At 35.7% G+C, this 25,059-nt stretch overlaps 2 protein-coding genes across 3 annotated transcripts in view; both read left to right on the plus strand.

Moving 5' to 3' along the window:
- Positions 1-25,059, plus strand: part of LOC125776632 (uncharacterized) — a 220,059-nt gene that overhangs the window by 30,173 nt on the left and 164,827 nt on the right. The window lies entirely within an intron of this gene.
- On the plus strand, positions 18,549-24,666 carry LOC105224305 (histone-lysine N-methyltransferase SETD1). 2 transcript variants are annotated; one of them, XM_049449827.1, is made up of 6 exons: positions 18,555-18,744; positions 18,867-19,115; positions 19,174-19,423; positions 19,486-23,324; positions 23,389-24,013; positions 24,066-24,666. In XM_049449827.1, the coding sequence occupies exons 2-6, from the start codon at positions 18,916-18,918 to the stop codon at positions 24,237-24,239; spliced, it is 5,088 nt and encodes a 1,695-aa protein (XP_049305784.1). In that variant the 5' UTR covers positions 18,555-18,744; positions 18,867-18,915; the 3' UTR covers positions 24,240-24,666. The 2 variants fall into 2 exon arrangements, with proteins under 2 accessions (XP_011200659.3, XP_049305784.1); XM_011202357.3 differs by having other exon boundaries at positions 18,549-19,115.

Consider the following 25,059-nt stretch of genomic DNA (forward strand, 5'->3'; position numbering starts at 1 on the left):
TATCACTCAGTTTCAGAGATTGCAAGAGTAAATATTCTTGCAGAATATGCAGAAAGAAACACAACACTCTTCTGCATAGCGATAGCTCACCCCGTTCACAGTAGTACCACCCAAACCTATAATACCAATACAAATACGCAAGCTTAAACAACCCTGTAGTTCGGTACCATCGGGGAAGAGCTAACGATATGACTAATTCCTAATCATTAGAACCAGTTCCAGCCCGATTACTCGCAATGTTATTTGACTAACGATTTTTACATTGCAATGTCCTACGAGAGTAATCGAGCGGTGCGACGCTGCATTACCAGTCATTGGTGAAATGACTAGTTCCAAAATCGTTAGTGAATCGCTAATTCAAAATCGTTAGCGATTTCATTAATTCTAACTCGCTAGCGATTCTACTGGTTCAATTTTACGAAAATAAAAGAAATTTTTATGAAATACAAAGCAATAGATTTATTAAATTCAATTATACATATGTATTTTTTAATTTATTTTCTTACTTAGTAGTTTTAAAATATGTACTATCTTACATTATATTGTTATTTATTAATCATTTATTTTCTTTATTTACTAAATGATTTTTTTTTTATTACGCGTTTTTTTTGACGCTGAAGGGCTTGGCGCAGTTGATTCTCTGGCGATCCAGCGTCTATCCCGGTAGGAATGGACTCTAAAATAATTAAAATATATTTGTTATTAACTGTTTTAATTAAAAAGCTTGTCCTGTTCTTACCAATAAGGGCGTCGAAAAAATTTGTAAAGCTTTTGAGCGAATCTTTGCCCAACACTCCATCAATATTGTGCTGCATGGCCAATTCGTCTGTTATAATATTCTTCAGGTTTTTCACCACTCCAGAACCCTTGAGAATTTGAGTCATACATTTGATCTGCAAGAAAGTAAAGGGTTGAAACGGTAAAAATAAAAAAAAAAATCGAAATTTACTGAAACGTATTTTAAATAAGGAAATCGAAAGAAAAAATATTACTTACGTAGTTCTTCTTTCCGCGAACTTCTATATTTTCATTAATTCGGCCCAAATCTGTTTTGTTTTTAATTGGAAATTCTCTCATTATCGATGAGTCGTCGGTGCGTTCTTTCAGAAGCTGCTGAATGAGGACTTTCTGCTGCGCTACTTCTTCTAGGAGCACTTGGTACTGTGCAGAAATTTGGCTCATTTTTCTTTCCATCAGTTCTAGAAATAAAAAATATATATGAATGAAAAGAGGAATATACTTATTGGCAGCTTATACTTTACCTCCGAAGAAAGCCTTTAAAGCTTCCTTATCTTCGCATTTACATGCCTTTTCTGTATATACTTGATTGTAGCAAGTCTTTTTAATTCGTTTTGGGTTCGGACCATTCATATTGCCTTCTGTAATTTATTACTTACTTTATTACACTTCACTTTTTAATTTTTTTATTCGACTTTAATTTTTTCACTAACAACACTAAAATAAATTATTTTTGTTTAGGGAATGTCTGTTCATTATTGACCTTTTTCGACTGCTCTTCAACTACAATTGACACTCAAGATCTAAACAATTTAGTGTAAAAATGACGACGGCAGACTGAGCGATCGATCGAACTACAATTCCTGCGAATTTCTGCAGGAATAGTACGGGACACTAAATTTCTGTTGAATTTTGATCTGCTCGCACATTGTTGTTATTGCAATTTCATATACGCATTGAGTTTCGTTTTTTAGGGGTGGGTTTTTTCAGATTCGATGCCTCGTTGCATTACAAATCATTAGCGAAAAGACTAACTAGCGGTAATGCATGAAATCGCTAGTAGAGTTCGCGCTCTGGTAATCGCTTGACACCAGCCGAACTACAGGGAACCCACTAAAAATATAACCCAAGACACACAAAACTTAAGTGGGAAGCAGATCTTGTTAGGTACTGCTATATTCCAAGTTCTCTACAACAGTGATCGGCATGAGAGGATTTGTCACTGTGTTGGTGAGCACGAAAAAAAAGTAGCCCAGTGAGAAATTGGAATAAAAATTAAGCATCTAATATAAATAATTAATAGTATAATGAAAATTAACAAAATGTCTTTTAAGGATATATTCCCTATTATCTTTAAAAGACTTGGAACATAAAAGGTATTGCATCGCACCAAAGGCATTTAGAATCATAAAATATTTCTCGCAGGGCATATTTGGTTTTGCGCTACAGTCTTCCGTGATGTTAATTCGTTGCTGGCTCGACAACGACTGAACGATAGAGCGTAAGCGTACGTGTGAAGTTAGTTTGCAAAATTTTGCTAAGAAATGCCGACCACTGCTCTACAAGCATAATTATTCACAACTCAAGCGCTAGTTGACTCCGCGTCAGAAGGCACATTCATTTCAGAGAAATTTCAGAAAAAATTGGACAGACCCACGTTCAAGATAAATGCACTAGTAACTAGTGACATCGTTTCGACAACAGTAAAAAAAAATTGGGAATACACCGAATCTTAAAAACTGTAACCGATAACTTACCCACTCACTCACTTAATACGATCACATCTAAAATAGATTTCGGTGTTAGCTTAGCTGACCCTCACTTTTATAAACGCAGACTTGTGGAAATCTTGATCGGAAGTGACCTATACCCTCAAATAATTCTCAGTGATGTACAGAGGAATGTACTCGAAACCCTACTAGCCCATTGCACAGAATTCGGTTGGATTCTACCCAACCCACACCGGGAAAACTATTCTTACCCTCAATAATGCTATTTTTCAATAAGATGACTTCAAGCAAGTTTCTCGCAATTTTGGGAAGTTGAAGAAGCCTCTGCCTTCAACTTCTGATGTAGTGTGTGAGCAAAGTTATCAAAATACAATCCGCAGAAACTGAAATGGGCGGTATATGGTAACATTACCCAACTCAATACATATAGCTTTAGCTCAATTTCGTAAAAATTAAAAATCATTATCGTGAAAACCCGAAATCAAAATGGAATACGACAAGGCCATCAACGAGTATATGGAACTTGGCCACATGACCAAAATAGAATACGCAGTCATCAAACAGGAACAGCAGCAATTATGAGCTACATACTAAACCTATTCTGCAAGAAGACCTGGTAATCCTAGTAGTAAAATGGCGAATGTTTCCAATCGTATTCAACGCAGATATTTAAAAAATGTATCGCCAAATGCTGGTTGAAAGCGAACACACTCCGTTTCAAAGAAAGTTATTTAGAAAATCCCCTAACGACCTAATAGAAGATTTCGAATTACAAACTGCTTCAAAAAATCGATTTTTTTTGCTTAAATCTCTTTAAAAATAATCTAAGAATCTGTCCCCAATGTTTTAGATGTGAATTTGAAATATTTTCGAAGCTAGAAGGAAAATAGTGACCGAGCGTCTAGCAGATACATATATGAGCGATTGGGTAGAAAGCGAAAACTTTGACGCGCGATTTCTCGGTTTTCCATTTTTACGATTTTTTTTAATTGGCGAGCAGGATAGAAAAAAAAAACTAAACGTCATATGGAATTGAGGCAAAGTTTATTATCTTTGGCATTAAATTATCTTCTATTTAAACTATAAAAAAACTGAAAAAAGTCAAGATTGAACATATTTTTTAACAATATAAAGTAAATTTTTTTTGGCCAAAAAACACTTTTTTCAATTTTAAATAAATTCTAAAACCTTACACTTCTTTCTGGAATTGTTTTAGTTTAATTAAAAGAGAAATTATTAAAAAATATGAAGCTCTTTGAATTTTATGTTTCCGATAGAAATTGCGACTTGCATCCTGCCCGCCGTTCAACAAATGCACATGCGAGATGCATCGGGCAAATGCTTCCAAAAGACAGAATAGCAAAGATTTCATATCCAAAAAATTTGTGAATGATGTTTAAATATATAACTATAAACTCTAGAAATTTTGCTTTAATCACTTATTTCTTTCCTTCCCAAAAAAATCATCAAAGAAATCGATTTTTTGAAACCTCTAAACCAGGTTCCCCCCTCAGCTGTGTACGATTTTAGGTATCCATACCCTCCTTAAATTAGCGGATGACTTACAAGGAACCCACCTACTGGCAGCAAAAATACTTCGAAACGAAATTTACTGGAAGAAGTCGCTGTTGACAACTATGCTGGAAGACCTGCGACTTCGACAAACACCAACAATGTGACTCGTGTGTGCAACGTTTTGAACTCAAATCATCGACTTAATATGCCTATTAATTGCGCTGATGCTAAATTTATCAAAATATATGGTTCATGACATTTTGACGGAGCACTTGGACATGCGATAGGTGTGCGTGAAGATGGTCTCAAAAGTGCTCAATGACGAGCACAAATTGCCGCGAGTGGAAGTGTCCAAAGAAAATTTGAATATGTGGCATCCCAATGCTTACGCTGCCACCCTTCAGCCCAGATGTGGCCCCCCGGACAGCGCCGTGAATCGCACAAAACACCGCACTCGGTTGGACTTTAACAGGTGCTTATACGTCTTAAACCCAAAACACTGCAAAGCGGCCCAACAAAAAAAATGAAATCACAATAAGAAGCAATACATATCAAAACAGACGGACATAAAGGCGCAAATGCAGCAGCATCAGCAACAGCAGCTACAACAATAACAACAGCAGCAGAATCAGTAAATACAAAGCGGGAAAAATTAACGACATCAGGTTATTTTAATATTATATTTATAAATAACACTAAATAATTGTACACACTTACACATAACTACACTATATATACTATATATTAACTCACACATATTATACAATACATTACACTTGTTCACTATACACCCAAATACATAAAATTTGATTTCTATTGAACCCTAATAATTTTATTTTATTTGGTATACTGGAAAACACTTCGTCGAGTACTCAGACGTCACCGTCATGCCAGGCTACCAGTGCAGACAGAAGTTCGACACAAAAGAATTATGAACACCCCGTTGTTGGACCGACCAAGGTTATTCTTTATAAAGCACGTCCGAAGACCGAAGTTAGACACAAAAGAACTATGAAGACCGCAAGGGTTATTTTTTTAATCTCGGTCAAATTCCGCCAGTGTGGAAAGAAGTTCGACACAAAAAACTTTGAACACCCCGTTGTTGACCGTTGCAATTTATATTTAATAAACACAAATAACTAAAACAATAATGTAATATAACATTTTTATATATTATAACTTTATATTATAATAAGATCATGTCCCCCTAAAATAATACCTATTCCCGAGTCAATATCTGGAGTGACTATAGCACTTTTGCGTTTTACTCCTTTCGACGTTGGAGGTCTTCGGCCGGGTTCAAAAAATTACCCTGGTCGAGCTAATACCCGGGGTGACTGAGGTTCTTTTGCGTAGTACTTCTTTCTGCGTTGTCGGCCTTCGGCCGTGTTCTAAAATAACAACCCTGAGCGAGCCAATACCCGGAATGACTGAAATACTTTCGCGTATAACCCTGGTCAAGTAAATACCCGGAGTGACTAAAGTCCTTTCGCATAGTACTTCTTTCTGCGTTGATGGCCGAATAAATAGTCCAGCCAAAACTCGGGGTGCCTGAAGTACTTTTGCGCAGTACCTTTTAAAAAAAATAATACTAATCGAGCCAATACCCGGGTTTAAAATAGGGATTTCTTACTTACAAACTTTGCAACAAGTGTAAATTATAAATTTGGTTAAATGCTTACAGTTTAGTTTGAATGAATTTGAAGTGAATCATGTGCATAAAGTGTGTTAAATGTAAGGAAATAGCTTGTTATATTGTTCGAATTTTGGAAATTTTTGAACTTTACTTCGAATATCTCGTAAACTAAGCGTTTGCGGTACCTATAACTCTGAATATTTTTAACCAGAAGGACTTTCTCTTTCCTACGGTATCTCCAGTCGCAACGCCAAAGACATCGGATATGTGTGTACATCTAAACTAATGTTATAAAGAGGAAAGATTTGTACCTATTTTTGTATGTTTGTATGTTTGTAATGAATAGGCTCAAAAAGTACTGGGCCGATTTAAAAAATTCTTTCACCAATAGAAGGCTACATTCTTCCAATTTGACATACATTTCATTTTGAAAAAAAATTAGGGATCCTTGGTGAAATTTGAACAATGTAACCGAAGGAGTAGAAAAATGAGTCTTAAAATGTCTTTCGTCGAATGCGCTGCCGAAACTATTAGGGATAGAACAAAATAATGTACAACAATATTGAAGAACATCATAATGTCTACAAAAAACTCCGCGGTAGCATATGTCCAACTATTATAGTTATGTCACTACAACAACTTTTTTCATTTTAAACAAAAAAATGTAAAAGTAAACCTGTAAAATAAAAAATACTAAAAATGTAAATTATTAAGTAATAATAGGAATGAAAATGATTAATGACAAACCCTTTTTTAATAAAAAACAAAAAAACATAAAAAATATATAAAACCAAAATAAAAAGCAAAAAACAACAAAACCAAACAAAAAATAATAATTTTATAAGGAAAATATTAAATAATGATAGGCAAGTTTCTATCGACACGAACAAAAATTTCTTTGAAATACCTAGATGTATAGGTAGATACATTTTTAGTTGAAAGTTGTCAACGTTTAATTTAGACTGCACATATTTTTTTCGACTCTGCTTTTATTCTAATTACTTAAAAAAACATAGTAAAAATGTATATAATATCTTATGTAAATATTACTTATTTAAGTGCCCACCACTTAAACCATCAAAGAAATTGAACATAAATAGACTTACATACAAATATAACTGTGGGATTTTTTTTTAACACAAATAAAAATAGTTGTAAAAAAAAGTGTTTTATATCCAAATTTCCAAAAATAAATAATTGTCTACCCTGTGCGATGCCGGGACGGGCTGCTAGTCTCTATACATATATAAAAGAAAGATGTTGTTAGTTACACCATTTATAACTCAAGAACGGCTGAACCGATTTGGATGAAAATTGGCGGGGATGTATGTAGCTTAGAACCAGGGTAAGGACATAAGACACTTTTTATCTCTTTATGTCAAAATTTAATACAACTCACAAATACAAAAATTATATTTCAAATTATAAGCATTTGTTCAAAATTCACGTTTTTAGGAATCATTTGAATATTTCATTTCTTCAAAAAATAATAAAAACATTTATTATAAAATTTATTTACAATAACGAAAGAGCGACAAACGGTCAATTATGATCAGGTGTTAGAGAGGTTGTTATACACTCTATGAGACTGCTACTTCTTCGCGTATGGGTCTTTTTTGTGTGTATAAAATTTTTTTCGCGTTGAACTTCTTTTTGGGTGGGCGGCCTTCGGCCGCGCTTCAAAGAAAATAACCCTGGTCGATCCAACACCGGGTGTATACATTTTTTCCCTCCCGTAGAACTCATTTTTACATAGGCAGCCTTCAGGCCGATTAAAGTTTTTTATATATTTTTTTTATTGTTTATCAAAGATTATGTTTCCAGTGTTTAGGGAATAAAAGCTATTTTTGAACTATATTATATAAAATAAATGTGTACAAATGAATTAGTGATGTGTTAGTGGATATAAAAGTGAAAAATATAAGTGCAAAATTAATTTCATATCGAGAAAATACGTACTTCAAATAGTGGTATTTTTTTTAATCTTTAAACGCGAATATCTCGAAAACTATAAGCTTTATAACTATATATTCTTGATCTGGAGAAACTTCTCTATCCGACCATACCCATTTTATTCTCAAAATTCTGGGACGGTATACTAAAGCCGGCCCAGAAAATGTAATGAAATGTAAGCAAACCAAAAATAAATGTTACCATATTTGGTAAACGAATAAAAATAAATAAAAAAATAAGGATTATACCGTCAATACAAAATTCATTATCGTATGTTGAGCAACGCAAAACCTTTCACAATTTTTTTTTTTTGCTTTTCTCTTGAAGCGCTGTCGAAGACCGTCAATTTATAAGAGAATACGCAAAAAACTAATAATGTAAAATATGTGATTAAGGTAGCACTGATTATATGTTGGAATGCAACCCTTTTGTTATTGTAGGAACAAATAGAATTTAAAAAAATTATTATTAAATAAAAGGTATTGTTTCACTGTTTAATATAAAATAACTGGGTGGAAACAAGTTAGTAAATATAATAGTTAAAAATATAAGTGTAAAATTCATTATAAATCGGAGAAACATGCACTTTAAATAGCTGATTTATTGAATTATAAAAGCCATACACATACATACAAGTATATGACATAAATTCTTAATTTTCTTCTATCCGTAGAAACCCATTTTAACCACGAAATCGGGAGATGCTTTTCTAAAATTCATCCATTTTCCTATTCTGGAAAATTTCTTCTATCCGTCCATACCCATTTTGATCTCAAACTCGGGGATCCTATTCTAAATCCCAGCCAAGTGAAGCGTTGATGAAATTAGTTGACTCTTTAGATAAAGTGAACAACATTTATCTGTGAATCGGCAAGTAATTTCGCCAATTGGAAAGAGCAGAACTAAAGAGAATCCCAACTTATCTCTCATTGGAAGTGAGAGAGCAATTGCTAAACGTCAAAACCTCCTGAACTTGATCAGCTGTAAAAGTTCAGGAGGTTTTGATGTTTAGCAATTGGAAAAGAGGGAAATTCCGCCAAATTATTATTTGAATGGAGACATTTTTCTTTTTTTCATATGTAACGGATCCCGAAAACAACAAGCAATTGGAGAAAGCGTGTGCCTGGCTGCAGCGAGGGAGGACATACATGTTAATTAACTATGTGGAGAATTGAAAACCGAGAATTTAATTAAAAAATTGTTTTCGATAATATGCTAAAATATATGTTTCGATAACTTTGGATATTGATTTTGAAAAATTACTGCACGCATTTTGGTGAAAATTTTAGATATACTAATAATAGTGAAATTTAAATGTGGGTTCCGTGTACATTTAAGAGTGAATGAGTTAAAAATAAAAAGTGTTAATATATGTGTTTCGATAGTTTTCGATATATCGAAATTTCAATCAAATAAACAATTTTAATGTAAGTAATAAGTAAGTATTGAACGGATTTATTAAAATAAAAGTTAATTTTTCGGCACTTTTTGCACTATTAATATTATTATATATATTGTATGATTATAATTAATATTTCGTATATTTTTTTTCTTTTAATTAGTTTTTTTTAGTTAGTAGTTTAACGTTTAGGTGTTAGTGAAGAACTCAATTGAAAAACACCTAACCAGCTATCTAAAGGGAAGACTGCGATGTAATTTTAGAGCCTTTGCCATATCTTGAGGAGGAAGTATTGAATAGTAGTAATAAAGCTACGCAAACAGGTAAGGGTCTGAAAGCAGGGACATATAGGTCCTGATTGTAGGAAAAATAAAGGATAAAAATGGATGGCAAAAACAGTAGAATACAGGTTAAAATCTGAGTTGGTCCAAATAGCAAATAGGAAGATGTTGGGAAATGTTAAGAAGTAGTTCATTTAGGGAAAAGTCAGATCCTTTAGAGATAATTTAGGGTGCTTGTATTAGGAGTAGTTTTTCAAATTATAATTGTCAAATCACGGTCCGCAATATGATGGCTTTTTAAAACCATATCTTTGGGTGTACTTTTTTGTCACCAATTGCTTACCGCTACTTAAAGCTCCAACTCAGTTTCCTCTTGAAAAATTCTTTACATAATTTTGTCGCTGATTGGCTTCGTTTCCCTGGTTGCATCCAAAGCGGAATCAAATCTTTGCAAATTAAGAGTAAGGAGTTTTTTTTTTTTTTTTTTTTTTGTTAGAGGTTCATGCAAAGTGGATGTCCTTAATAAGTATATTCTTGAAACCATTACCCAACTTCAAAATATAGGCCTAGTTCCTTCCCATTTTGTTTGTGACCTGGGTACCAATTTTCACGGTCTTTTTTCAACATTAATGGTAAAGGAATATGTTTCTTTTATGATAGCCCCCACATATTAATATGTAGTCGAAACTGCTTTCAAAATGGTCGCGTTTGTTTATATAAAGCATTCTAATGCACCGCGACCTAGGGTCTATTGTGCCCCCTCCTATATCACATGTCTTCCCAGAGCTCCAGCAACCTGAATAGTTCCAGGAGTTTGACGGGCGCTACTGAGGTGATGTGATCCCTGCTGATTTAAATGGAATCCAAGACCTTAAGCCTTCTTTCGCAGATTGCTGTACAATCCAGGATTAGGTGTACTGGTGTTTCCTGTTCCAGGTCGCAGAACCGGCAGTTAGCACAGGAGACCATGCCATGTTCTTGGACGCAGGTGCAGCGCGGGCCAGTTCGTCGGCTTTCTTATTTCCTTCTATTCCCTTGTGCCCTGGCACCCAAATTAGGTGCACCCGGTTGTACAAGGGCAGGTGGTGTAGCCTCTCTATGCATTCCTCGACTAAGAGCGCTTTGGTCTCATATGATGAGATCGCTTTTAGTGCCGCTTGACTATCGCTGAGAATGGCTATGCGCTGGTTGCGATAGTTGCTGCTTCAAAAACTTCAGCCTGGAAGATACTTGAGAAGCATCCCATTGGCATGGGATGGTGTGTTTTTCTGCTTGTTTTATCACCTGATGCAGCGGTGTGAGCCCCAGTATGACTTCCAGTACCACCGTGGGGCATGTGCGCATTGCCCCCGAAGCACAGACACAGTCAAGTCTTTGCAGCTTTGATAGTCTCCGAATCACCGAAGACTGCGCTGCCTTGGCGGCCCAGGCATCCGCTCCATAGGTGACAATAGGCCTTACTATCATGGTATACAGCCATTTAATGATACTTGGCTTGCATCCCCAGGATCTGCCGGCCAGGCGTCTGCATATCATAAGTGCTCTAGGTGCTTTTAAGTTCAAATGCCTACTCCACCGTAGGGATGAGTCTAAAGTGAGGCCAAGGAATTTGACCTCATTCGACATCTCCACCTCCATGCCTCCGATTGTTAGGGACCTCAGGCCCTGAAGAGATCTCCGCTTAGTGAAGGGGATCACAGTAGTTTTTGCTGGGTTTATATTTAGCCCTACCGTGTTGCACCATCCCTTCGCCAGGTTTAAGACCCTTTGAACAATGTCGCAGAGAGTGTTCTCAAACCTACCTCTTGCCATTATGTCATCCGCGTACCCTTGACAGCGGATTCCACTGCTGGTGAGCAACTCAAGGAGCTCATCTACTACCAAGCTCCATAGCAGAGGGGATAGTACTCCACCCTTTCGGCAGCCCCTTGTGGTGCCAAGACGAATCTTGCTTTCTCCCACCGTTGTGAGTTGGTACAGAGCAGTGTTAGTGGATCTACCCGCTCTGTACGCGTGTTGTCTGGGATGTAGGGGTGCGATATTCAGCGCTTCCGATCTGATGTGGTGATCTATTACTTTCTCCATACCCTCTAGCATGAAGGATGTGAGACTTATAGGCCGGAATGATCTGGCTAGCGAATAGTTTCTACTTCCTACCTTGGGGATGAGGATTCCTTTTGCAATTCTCCATTACTCTGGGATATACGACATCGCCAGGCTGTCTCTCATCGGCCCTAGCAGGTGTGGCAGGAGAATAGCTATACCTTGCTGCAAAAGGGCTGGGAAGAAGCCGTCCACTCTCGGTGACTTATAGTTCGAAAAGGAGGCCAGTGCCCACTTGACTGCGTCTGCAGTGAACAAATTCTTTGCAGTCAGCCAGTCTAAGCGATCCGACCTACGTGTGACTGATGCTGGAGTTAGGACAGCCTGAACCGTCTCCGGAAAGTACGCTTGTAGGAGTGCTTCTTCCCTTTCCCCCGCGCTGGTCGTATAGGTCCCGTCCTGCCTTTTTAGGGATAATACTGTGTCTGTCTTACCTCTCGACAAGGCCTTGTGCAGCCGAGCTGCCTCCGAGGTCGAGGAGACACTTTCGCAGAATTTCCTGAAACTGTTTGTCTTTGCAAGCCTAATCTCCTTGTTGTAGGTTGTTAGGTGCCGTTTGTATTCCTCCCAAAATGCATTTAGTTATTTTTCTATCTTTATTTCAAAAATGTAAAAAGCCACAAGCCTCCTGCCTTTACCTTATTTAGGAGATGAAACACCAAAATATCTTCGGTACCTCAAAGGTAGTGTGGAAATGAGAATTGTTTTATTTAAAATGCCCAAAATTGGTTTTTTTCTGATCTGGCTACAATGAAAAATATCATAACAAACGTTAAACTTGAGAAACACTGGAGTAACAGCCCTATTCCCATACCCTCACAAAATTCCTGAGGTGATTCCTGAGGTGATTTAACAAGAACAAATGCTAACAATTTCCTCATAAATTTGTGAAAGCAAACCCCACAATGCAAAATCTGGTGTGTTTGTTTTGTTAATTTCATCGGTTTTGAAGAAATTTTCAATTATTTTATTGAAATAGAATGGTGGAAGTATTCTTCCAAAGACGTTATCTATTTCAAATATATGTATGTATATATCTATTACAACAAATATGTAATTGCGGCCTTAGTACTTTTTACTTCCTTCTGCGTATGAATGAAAAACCATATATCTTATACTATGTAAATAAAAATGAATTGTTGTTCGTTAGTCTGATTAAAATTCGAGAACGGCTGGGCCGATTGAGATGATTTTGGTTTTAAAGTGTTTGTCGTAGTCCAGGGTAGGTCTAAACGGTGAGCAAATAAGGAAAAATTGCGAGTAAGATAGAGTCAGACGACAATTCCATTTTCCCATATAAAAGTTGACCAAACTGTATGTACGCTCATAACTTTCATACGACTGAACCAAATTTGATAATTTTTCTTTTTTAAATGTTCGTTGAGGTTCAAGGATGGTTTTTACGAAGAGAAACATTGAAATAATGCCGGAAAACCACTAAAAATAGCCCTTTTCTTTTTCTCATACAAACGAATGAATGTTTGTTCGTTAGTAACGCTAAGAGAACGGCTGTGAATGGTATATGGGAATATGTGCAAGTTTTGGAGAAGTAAGCCAGCAATTACAAATGCTGGAACACGTTAATCACTGGAATGAAAATGAAGTTCGCATACTTTTCGATATAAACATCGACATTGTCAAAGACATTTTACATCGTCTTCGCTAAAAATTGGAAATGGTACAATTTCGGTTGATACTTCCGGTGGTTCGATATCAATTCCATCTTCCCTTTATCAATTCACGAAGGATGAACTCATCACAAATGTTCGGACATTGGCCAAATTATCATAACTACGATTCCTTAAGTGCACGCACAATGTTAGCTGCCAAAAATACCGATGTTGTTGACTTAAACTGGAAGATTCAAAGTCAAATTCCAGGAGACTTGCGCTCATACAAATCGATCGATCGTCTTGACAATGAAGACGACGCCGTGAATTATCCAGTGTTATTTCTAAATTCTTTGGAGAGGCTTGGTATGCCACCGCATCATTTGCGTCTCAAAGTAGGATCCGTCGTTATTATATTTCGCAATCTTCATGCGCCGAAAATGTGTAATGGAACCCGACTGATTGTGACGCACCTATCGAATACAAGGGGGAGAATGCTTGATTCTACGAATTTTGAGGTCTAACGATTTCTCATTTAACTTCAAACGTATTCCGTTTCCAGTGAAAATTGCATTTGAGATGTCAATCAACAGGACGTAAAGATAGTCGCATAGTGTGAGGCATAAATTTGGAAATGCTATGTTTTTCACGCGGTCGTGGCGTGCTCACGAGTTGGAAAACCATCTTTTCTGTACACCGGAACAAAAACTAAAAAATGTTGTTTATAAAGCTGAGTTACATTGAAAAAACAAATGAAATGATAAATTTAACTTTCTTTTCATTCGTCGTGGCGTGCTCACGAGTTGGAAAACCATCTTTTCTGTACACCGGAACAAAAACTAAAAAATGTTGTTTATAAAGCTGAGTTACATTGAAAAAACAAATGAAATGATAAATTTAACTTTCTTTTCATTTCAAAATCCTCCGGATTAAATAAGTTATAGGTACCCCAAACTCTTAGCTTACGAAATATACAACGTCAAAGTTCAAAAATTCTCAAAATTCAAACACTTCAACAAGCTATTTCACGAAACTATGCACATTTTTGACTTGAAATTAATTTAACTAAACTGTAAATATTTAAACAAATTCATAGTTTACACTTTTTGCAGGTTTTATAAGTAAGAAATCTATTTTTTTTTTATTACTTTTTACACTCTTGTGAGCATCATAGCAGGATGGCGTCATATGTAGAAGTTCACGCAAGTGAGGAAAGTTCTCTAATTGCCATTCACTTGGGAGTAGCCAGAAACGATTATTTTACATATGGCTCAAACAGCTCACGACTTCGGGTCCTAGACCAAGTATCCTCTGTGTAGCTAGAGAATATTCGTTTAAAGGAAAACTTAAGTAAAGAAGAAACATCTTCACAGGGTTGTGCCTTGAATGGGAGACCCTGCTTTTGATGACGACCACTAAGGATAACGATTTAAGGGCATGTACCTGAAATGTCCGGTCCCTTAAATGGGAAGGTGCCGCTGCGGATCTGATTGATGTCCTAATTAGAAGGTTGACATCACCGCCGTCTAAAAAATGCGATGGACGGAACAAGGACTGAGGCGATAAAGTCCTTGTGGCATATACTACAGTGGCGGTATAAAAGAGCACAAATTTCGGTGTGGAATTCGTTGTTAGAGAGATACTCCGTCGCCGAGTATTGCCATTTACCCCGGTGGATAAACGTCTAGCCACAATCCGCATCAAGGCAAAGTTCTTCAACATATCACTTATTTGCCCACTACCCGACGGAAGAGAAAGACAATTGACTAAAGATGCTTCCTATGAGCGCTTGGAGCATACCTATGAGAGCTGCCCCCGGCACGATGTCAAAATACGCACGCGCCTTTGTGCTGAAAAAAACGCGCGACAACAAACACAAGAAAGGTTTGACGTCGAGAAGCTGCAATCACAACAGACAGACGAACGGTGTTTTACTCGACTTGCACTCCTGCTCTATTGTAGCACTCGGCAACAACTCGGTATATAGGAACTGTGGGACGGCATTTCAAGCAACTTACGTACAGCTGCAACCGAAACCATTGGTTTTCGGAAAAAGCTGAACGATGAGAAGCGTCGTGTCGCAGTGGAGAGAAAGCAGGTTGCCTACTTCGCAAAGCTGCAATCGACCACAACACGTGCAGGATGGGATATTTATTGAGAGTCGAAAAGGCAAGAGAGAAGCAATAGCAGACTAAGAAGAGAGAAGCCGAAATCCGTGAGTACAAAGAGCTTGACAAGTTGACCGAAATGGTGAACCCGATTTCCCATCGATGACGATGGACGATCCATTCGAAAAAGTTCGAATAGCAATAACACATCTGAGGAACAAAAAAGCGGCGGGGGCCGATAAATTGCCGGCCGAGCTATTCAAACACGGTAGCGGAGAATTGATAATGATCATGCATCAGCTTCTTTGTAGAATATTGTCAGACGAAAGCATGCCCGACGATTGGAATTTAAGTGTGCCCTGCCCAATCCACTAAAAGGGTGACTCCACAATTTGCGCCCACTACAGTGGGATAATAGCCCTGACAGACGGCAGACTTGTGCATTTAGACAGTTGATAGTGAAATTTATTTCTTTATTAAAAAAAAAAGTGAAATAAAAATGAATAAGATAAATTATTAAAAGAAATTTTGGTAATTTTGGAAAATCAATATAAATTTAACGAAAAAATTCGTTTATTATTATCTACGTTAAAAGATAATAGAGTGAAATTAATAGCAATAATTGATTGTAATGCGGAAAAAGTGTGCAAAAAAGTGAAGAATATTGGAAAAATGGATAGCAAAAGTGCGACATCTGTCAATAAATAGCAAAAATCGGCCATTTTTAAGCAGTGTTGCCTACTCAAATTTAGTAAATTCAACCAAATGCACGGAATTCTTGTGCATTACAAACTTCCATTAACATGGGTCAAATGCGCAAATAAATGTAAATTAAGCCCGCTAATGCATATTAGCGCTGTCGTCTGTCAGGGCTATGAGAAAGGTTAAAGCCCACCGTCAAAAAACTTTAGACCTGGTAAAACAACAGCTGACCATATATTCACCATGCGACAAATTTTGGAAAAGACCCGTGAAAAGAAAATCGACACACGCCACCTGTTCGTTGATTTGAAAGTTGCTTTTGACAGCACGAAATGTAGCTGCCTTTATGCCGAGATGTCTGAATTTGGTATCCTTGCAAAACTAACACAGTTCTGTAAGCGAACGTTGTCAATACCAATAGTTCCGTCAGAAACGGAAAGGACTTCTCCGAGCCGTTCGATACCCAACGAGGTTTCAGACAAGGCAACTCTCTATCGTGCGACTTCTTCAATATTCTGCTGGAGAAAACAATTCGAGCTGCAGAACTTAATCGAGCAGATACAATCTTCTATTGGAGTGTACAGCTGCTGGCGTACGCCGATGACATTGATATCATTGGCTTCAACATCCGCGCTGTTAGTTTTGCTTTCTCCAAAATAGATAAGGAACCAAAGCAAATGGGTCTGGCAGTGAACGCGGGCAAGATGAAATATCTCCTGCTATCAAACAAAGAGTCGTCGCACTCGCGACTTGGCTTCCATGCCACTGCTGACAGTCAGAACTTCGAAGTCGTGGATAAATTCGTCTATCTTGGAACCAGCAACAAAACTGTCAGCCTTAAAATCCAACGCAGAATAACACTTGCCCACAAATGCTACTTTGGAATGAAAAAAGCAATTGAGATCTAAATTTCTCTCTCAACGAACAAAAACCAAACTCAATAAGTCACTCATTATTTCCGTCCTGCTATAGGGTGCAGAGGCTAGGGCGATAACTGATTAGTCGGCGTTTCGAGTTTTGGAGAGAAAGGTTTTGCCAAAGATATATGGTCCTTTGCGTGCTGTTCATGGCGTATATCGTAATCGATGAAACGATGATCTGTATGAGATATAAATTAAAAAAAGTAAATATTAGTTTGCATGGAAAGAGGAATTTTAGCGAGAAAGAGGAATTTCAGCGAGTTGCCTTAATATCATATGGCAATGCTACATTTTCTCAGAATTGTTAGCACATAAATGATGTCTACTACGAGTGTAGAAAATTAATTTAGGAATATAGATTTCTTACCTTCAAAACCTGCTAAAAGTGAAAATTGTGAATTTATTTAAACGTTTACAGTTTAATGAATTTGAAGTGAAAAATATTCTTAAAGTGTATTAAATGTGAGGAAAAAGCTCGTTGTATTGTTCGAATTTTGTGAATTTTTGGACTTTAAAGTCGAATATCTCGTAAACTAAGCGTTTGCGGTACGTATAGCGCCGTATAATTTTAGATCAGGAAGACTTCCTTTTTCCAGTCGCAATTGTTCCATTTAATTATACAAAGTGAAAAATGTGAAAAAATTAGTGAATTGGTTGAGAAATAACTTGTCTTAATAATACAAATTTTTGAATTTTCAATCGGGAATATTTAAAAAAAATATAAGCGCTGGGAACGTTATTTTGCATAATCCTCCTCTGCAGAAGCTTTGCTATCAGCACGTGACCATTCATATCGAAAATCGAGTTTTTTTAATTGACCGTCAAAGTAATCAAAATCGTGCTTTGTTTGTAAATATTGGGTTGTCAAAAAAGTCTTGCGGTATTTTTATTGCAATTGAAATGATTTTTTGATGACTCATGCCCAGCTCTTGACCGATGCTACGGCTGCTACTATGCCGGTCTCTTTCGACCAATTCAGCGATTTTATCGCAATTTTCCACGACAGGCCTTCCGGAGCGTGGCGCATCTTCGACCACCTCTACACCAGAACGAAAACGTTATCGGGTCCATAAACTGCACAAATTTTATTGGCGGCTTGATATGCATTTTTGCCTTTATCGTAGTAGTACTGTAAAATATGCCGTATTTTCTCTTTATTTTGCTCCATGTTTGCGACGATATAACTCACGAACGACTTAAAAGAAACAACAATCAATCAAACACGTGTTAGCGCGTGAAATGAGCTTTCCAAAAAGGTATAGCATGACCCGATGCGACGAATAAAACTAGAACTCAGCGCCAACTAGCGAAAATACCACAAGACTTTTTTGACAACCCAATATTTACGAATGTACGTATTTAACAAATGTGTAAGTAAACACATTTTAATATTTAAATAATATGCTGTAATGTTGTGGCTACTCTTGAGTTGTTCCTTCACATTTTGAAATCCTTAAAGTAAATACATTATTATATGTGCAAAAATTTAATCGATTTGAAAAATGAAATAAAATGTACAAAGACCGTAAGTTACATGTTTATTACAATAGTGAATGCAATTAACAATAGATTACCAGTTCCTCCATTATGTTTTAATAAAATAATTGCAAATTTTTTTAAAATGTTCAAAATAACATAACAAACGCAACCAATTTTGCATTGTGAGGTTTGCTTTCAGATATGACAAATTTGTGAGGAAATTTGAGGATTTTTTCTTTGGAAACCACCTCAAAATACGCAAAACCTCACAATAGTGAGGGTTGCGATAATTATGAGGACGTTAGAATAGAGTTTATATTTTTGTTGTGAGTTTAGTGCAGTCAACTATTTCTAATTTTTTTCGCGATTATCGATATTTTGTGCGAAGTGTGACCACTGTGTTTTGCTAAATTTGTTCTGTAGAAAGTAATTCTCACAAATTTTATTTGGCGGTCCGTGTACAGTTTTGTTAATAATACGATTAAGATTAACTTATAGACATATTAGATTAAGAGCATTACTTTTACCAGGCTCATATTTATCTAGCTATCTGTACTTTGTCACAGATGGGTAAATTGGATATATTGAATGGAATAGTATTTTGCTGTATATAAAACTTGACAGTCTCTTTCTTATAATCTGTAAAATTTATTGCATACCTAAATGGATGGTTTAACTCGGTTGTCGAGCAGTGCTCACAGTAACGGAAACAATCTAGATCAGAATAATACAGGTTGTAACATGCAGTTGCAGTCAAAAACTCTACGCAATTTTAAATTACTTTCTGACCCAGCATTAGTAAAAGGAGCAAGTAAGGTATATCGGTACGATGGTATTACGCCGGAACAACCATATTCATCTATTGTACCCAGAGATCCTCGTAATCCCATTGTACGTCTCCGTGCGAAACCTGTGGATCCTTTGGTTCTTATACTACCACGGTAAATTTATCTCTATATTTGCTTGCGTATTTTACTTTTAATCATTTATATATCACAGATTTAAAATTGATCAAAATTACGTTGGCCAACCTCCGCCCATCGAAATTACTTTGACAAACTTAAATGACAACATCGATAACACATTTTTGTCTGGGATGCTAAGTAAATGTGGTTTATACGATGAACTAGTGATACATCACCATCCAGTAACTAATAAACACCTTGGTATAGCTCATATTGTTTTCGAAAGCACTAAGGCTGCTCGCTTATGTATTGAGAAATATAACCAAAAATCAGTGATGGGAAAAGTGAGAACGTTGTGTATATTATTCAATTCATTTAAATAATTACAATTTGTATCCTGTTTTAGGTTTTAACTATTTTTCACGATCCATTTGGAAAAATTTGCCATGAAACTGTGGACCAACTAACGTCATCCAAACCAAAACATAATTCCAATATGTACGCACCAATAAATTCGTTTGCCCATCATCCAAGTAGTGTTCCACTTCAAAATAGCATACATGTTATATCGGAATCACAGCAGTATAAAACTCAGGACATTTATAATACAACAGATTTACCAAATTATCAAAAGTTTCGTAATGAGCGTGAGTATTCCCAAAACTACCAACAAAAATATCGGAGTCATATGGCTGATGAATTCCAAAGCCGAGAATCTAGGGATAAGGATCGTAGTAGGGAGAAATTTTCGTATCAAACGACGTATGACCGTACGAAAAATCATTTTAATAGATGTGAAAATGATAGAGAACTTTCTAAGGAAAGAAACAGAGACCATGGAAACCGTCGTGATCGTGACAGAGAAAGAGAATATCACAAAACACGAGATAGGGACCGAGATCGTGATAGGCGTCGAGACATTGATATAGAACGCGATTATCGTAAAAGAAATACAGATCGGTATGATAAGGATAGAGAAAAAGACAAGAGTCGTAGCAGGCTTACAACACCAGAAGAAAGAGATTATGATGGGCAGAACAACTATAATGACAAATCGAAAAATGCCCAAATGGATATGTTTTATCATCTTGGATCTTCGTTTCCACATAACTCTGCACAAACACTAGGGCCTTCAATAAATACTTTGTTAGAACAAAATTACAGATATCCTACATATGGCGTTAATGCTGAATCATCTCAAAATCCATGGATTGGGCAGAGAACATGGACTGCTCCACAACCTCAATCACAACCCAGGGTAGATATTCCACCGCCACCTCCCCCTGATAAAACACCAAACTGGGATGATCCCGAACCTCCGCCACCGGGACAAAAAAGCCCTCTTACTATTGCAGAATCACAAATTGTTAAAAGATTAATTATACCTGCAGAAACTAAGGAAAATTCGATTTCTGTAGAAAAATCTGACATTACAGATTTAGGAAAAGTCGATTTAGATACAAGAATTGAAATGATGTTTAAAAGAAAATCATTTGGAAATGCTCCACCGTTTTTACAAATTGATAGTAGCGACTCGGAAGTTGAAAATGCTAAAGTCAAACAAGATAATGTAGACTTGTGTTCAGATTCAAATCTGAAAATAAAAGAAAAGAGTTTAGAGGTTAATAAACAATTTAATAAAGAGTCACAGATGTATGAGCAACATGATGCGAGTGATATTTCTTCAAGTGATGATGAAATTCTTCTTAAAAAAGAATCATTGAGTCCTATTGAATCAAACAAAGAAGATGACAAACATAATCGCCAACCATTGTCAAATACATTGTATTTTCATAAAAATGAAAAATATGTACAAGCGAGTAGTACATCGAACCTTACGGCGAGTTTTACAGAATCCAACGAAAAATCTAGTTTTGCATATCAAAATAATGAATATTTTAAACCAAATTTCGCATATTCTTTACAAGTTCACGCAGATACATCATTATCTCGCCATTTTCCCAATCCTGCATATATGCACTCGTCATACATGCCTGGATTTAGCAGCATGCCTTATGGCTCATCTCATAATGATGATTTCGGACATTATCTTTACCAACTGAGTAATGACAATTGCAAAGCATTTACTGGCTATGGATACAATCAAAATGATCCATTTAAGAAGCAAATAGATGCTGTAGTTGAAAGAGTAAGCATTGAATTGAAGCAAATACTCAAACGTGACTTCAATAAAAAGATGATAGAAAATACTGCTTATAAGAATTTCGAAACATGGTGGGATGATCAACTGCAAAAAAGTCGTTATAAGGAAAGAACTTCTGTTATGAGTGACAAAATTTCACAGCTTTCTATTGCAACGGTGGTTAAAAGTATTGAAAAAGCTCCAGACATAAATCAGTTAATTAATAGTCAGTGTGATATGTCTGATTTGAATTCATTTACAAGCCTCGGACTTCGTGCGTCGATACCAAAATTACCTTCATTCCGTCGGATCCGCAAAGAATCACTTCCAGAGACTAAGGACTATGAAAAGCATTTAAGTGATCAAGATGAAATGGTTCATGGTTCGGATTCAGAAAAGGAAGATGTCAATGCAGATGGTAATAACGTTCGTAACAAAACTAATAAAATGGTGGCGTGCTCTGAACTTTTACCAAAATCAAAACGAAAGGCCAGCTCATCTAGTTTTTCGTCATCAGAATTGGAAGACAGTAGTGATGAGGGACATACAAGTGAAGATAGTGTATTGTCTGAAGAAGAATTCAGTTCATGCTCAGAAAATAATTATAATCCTGAGAATGGGAAATGTGATATAAACATAAGGCAACGAATGTCGGATCTGATTTCTGACTTTAATAAAGAAAATAACAAAAAGAGTAAGTCTGTACATTCAAAAAATTTCATATATTCAGATAGCGATGATGAGCATGAAATAAAAAAAAATATCTCCAAAGAGTACGTGAAATCACCTAAAACGCAAAGAAATTTTTCTATTACTTCTGATTTAGAAGACATTAGTAAAGATAGCACAATTACAGTTACCGAAGATGTTGAGGAAAATGTTAATAAATTTTCAAGTGATAATTTAATTTCTGCAAATGAAAACAGAGACACCACCGGTACTGTTTACAATGTCGAAACTGGGAATGACATTGAAAAAGAAGCAAAGAATGTATCGAATTTTGAATATGACCGAATTTATAGTGACTCCGAGGAAGAGCGAGAATATCAAGAACGACGTCGTCGAAACACAGAATATATGGCTCAAATAGAACGCGAGTTCCTCGAGGAACAAGCACTAAAATTGGACGAAACTCGTGACAAAAGTCATAGGAGCGTAAAAGATATAAGCAATAAACCTCTCATCGTAAAGAATATTTCTGACTTACTCACTGAAACAGAAACAGCAACTGAAAGTTTACGAAATCCTATGAAAATAGATGAAGCAACTAAAAAGAGAGACAAAAATAAATTTAAAAAGGATAAAATTGCACCAGTTCCTCCTTCAAAATCGAAAAATGGTGTAAAATGTAAAAAGAAACAGGAAATTAAAAAAAAAAATCAAACTTTTGCACCACCTTTACCTACTCAAAACAATGATGTAAGTCTTATCGAAATTGGTGAGGAAAATAAAAACTCAAATGAGTTAAATAACCAACAACCTGGTACTGTTGAGATTCAAAAACTTCTATCAGCAGAAGTATATAAAGAATTTAGTGATGATGTGAAATTGTCACCTTCGTCTGATGGTGGTTCAAGTCAAGCAAGTCAAGCTAGTCAGGTTGCGTTAGAGCATTGCTATTCTTTACCACCCCAAGCCGATACTTCAACAACCTGCAACCAAAAGAAGAAAAATACATATTTTAAAAGAGAAAATGATAACGACAAACAATTAAACTTAGAACATGATCATGGTGCTTATGCTAATGTTAATACCTTTGGAAACAACAGCGAAGTTACTATTTCTGAGGAGCAAATTGTTCAGCGTCAAAATTCTAAACCTGGGCCTGGTCGTCCAAGAAAAGATTCTACAAAAATTCGAAGAAAAAATTGTATAATACAAAATTCTTACGACCTTGCTGTGGAAAAAAAGTCCATGCCCAGAGATATTCTTTTGCAAAATGTATCTCAATCAAAATTCATTCCTTTAGAACTGTTTAAAGCCCGTGATGCAACTGACGAATTGATGGTGCTTTATGAATTTCTTACAAAAGGAATTGACTTTGAAGATATAGAATATATTCGAAAAAGTTATGAAATTCATTTACAAGAAGATACATACGGGTAATTAACGGGCATTGATTAATTTAATATAAGCCTAAAATTATGATTATTTACTTTTTTTTAGTTTCTGGTTAAATAATACTCATTGGGTTGAACATTGTATAACAGACCGTTCCTTCGTACCACCTCCACAAAAGAAACGCAAAAGAGAAGATGAACTTAAACGACATAAAACTGGTTGTGCTCGTACTGAAGGTTATTACAAATTAGATGTTAGAGAGAAGGCTAAGCATAAATATCATCATGCTAAATCTAATGTAGAAAATGCTTTAAGCATAGATCGCAGTGATGATCAATTGCAACAATCGCATAATAAGTTGATTTCAAAAATGCAAGGAATTTCACGTGAAGCGCGATCAAATCAAAGGCGTTTACTTACTGCGTTTGGTTCAATTGGAGAATCTGAATTATTAAAATTTAATCAATTGAAATTTAGAAAAAAACAACTAAAGTTTGCCAAATCAGCTATACATGATTGGGGTCTTTTTGCAATGGAACCAATTGCGGCTGATGAAATGGTTATAGAATATGTTGGGCAAATGATACGTCCAATTGTTGCAGATTTAAGAGAATCTAAATATGAAGCAATAGGAATCGGCAGCTCATATTTGTTTAGGATTGATATGGAAACAATTATTGATGCCACGAAATGCGGTAATTTGGCTCGCTTTATCAACCACAGTTGCAACGTAAGTATAATCATAAGATTTATATATTTTCAAGTAAATATTTTTTTTATAGCCCAACTGCTACGCAAAGGTCATTACGATAGAATCTGAAAAGAAAATTGTGATTTATTCCAAACAACCAATTGGAATAAACGAAGAAATAACTTATGATTATAAATTTCCTTTAGAAGACGAAAAAATTCCTTGTTTATGCGGAGCGCAAGGGTGCAGAGGGACTCTCAATTAATCATTATTTTAGTTCTAAAGATTACCTCATTAAGTATCGATACATCTATGTAAGTTTAAATTTGTGTAATATTGTTTAGTGATAAAGCACTACATAAATATACTTATTTTTAGTATCTGTTTATTGAATTTACTGTTATTTACAGTAACTTCTTTGTTAAATATCTAGTTCCTTAAAGGTGTATAAAAATCGTTTATTAAAATCCTGTCAACTAAGTAATGGAAATTAAATTAAATATATATATGTATATGTATATGTATACATATATATATATATATATAGTTATGTGAAAAATAATGACAGTGGACCGCTGTTGTGAATGAAGTTAATGTATGTACATCCAGAAATGTGGGGGCATCAGCGGCAATTAATTAATTAAATTAATTGAGAACAAAATAAAATTCAGTTTTTTTCAGTTCTACCCATATTTTGCAGTCTTGTATTTTATTTGCATTTGTTTGCAAATTTTAATTTCAACGTGAAAAAATTACACTTCGTGTTTTACTACAAAAAATACCATATTAAATAAAGAAGTAACTAGTTTTTATTTAAATGTGATAATATTAATTTCTAAGTAGTTTAATATTTTGGTGAAAATCGATTGTTATTTAAAACTGATCGACACCACTTGGGCATAGAATCAAATAGGTTTTGGCAGACGGAAAATGGAATTGCATTCCATGAATTTTGAATAAGTTGCCAAAGCTCTTCATTATTACTTGGACACTTTCCTCTTAAGGGGCTATACCAGTCTCACAATTTCAAAAAAAAACTTTCTTTGCTCTTTCGATAGCTTATATTTCCAGAAATATTCTGTGAA

This window comes from Bactrocera dorsalis, chromosome 2 (genome assembly GCF_023373825.1).
Source record: "Bactrocera dorsalis isolate Fly_Bdor chromosome 2, ASM2337382v1, whole genome shotgun sequence".
Classification (NCBI taxonomy): Eukaryota; Metazoa; Arthropoda; class Insecta; order Diptera; family Tephritidae; genus Bactrocera; species Bactrocera dorsalis.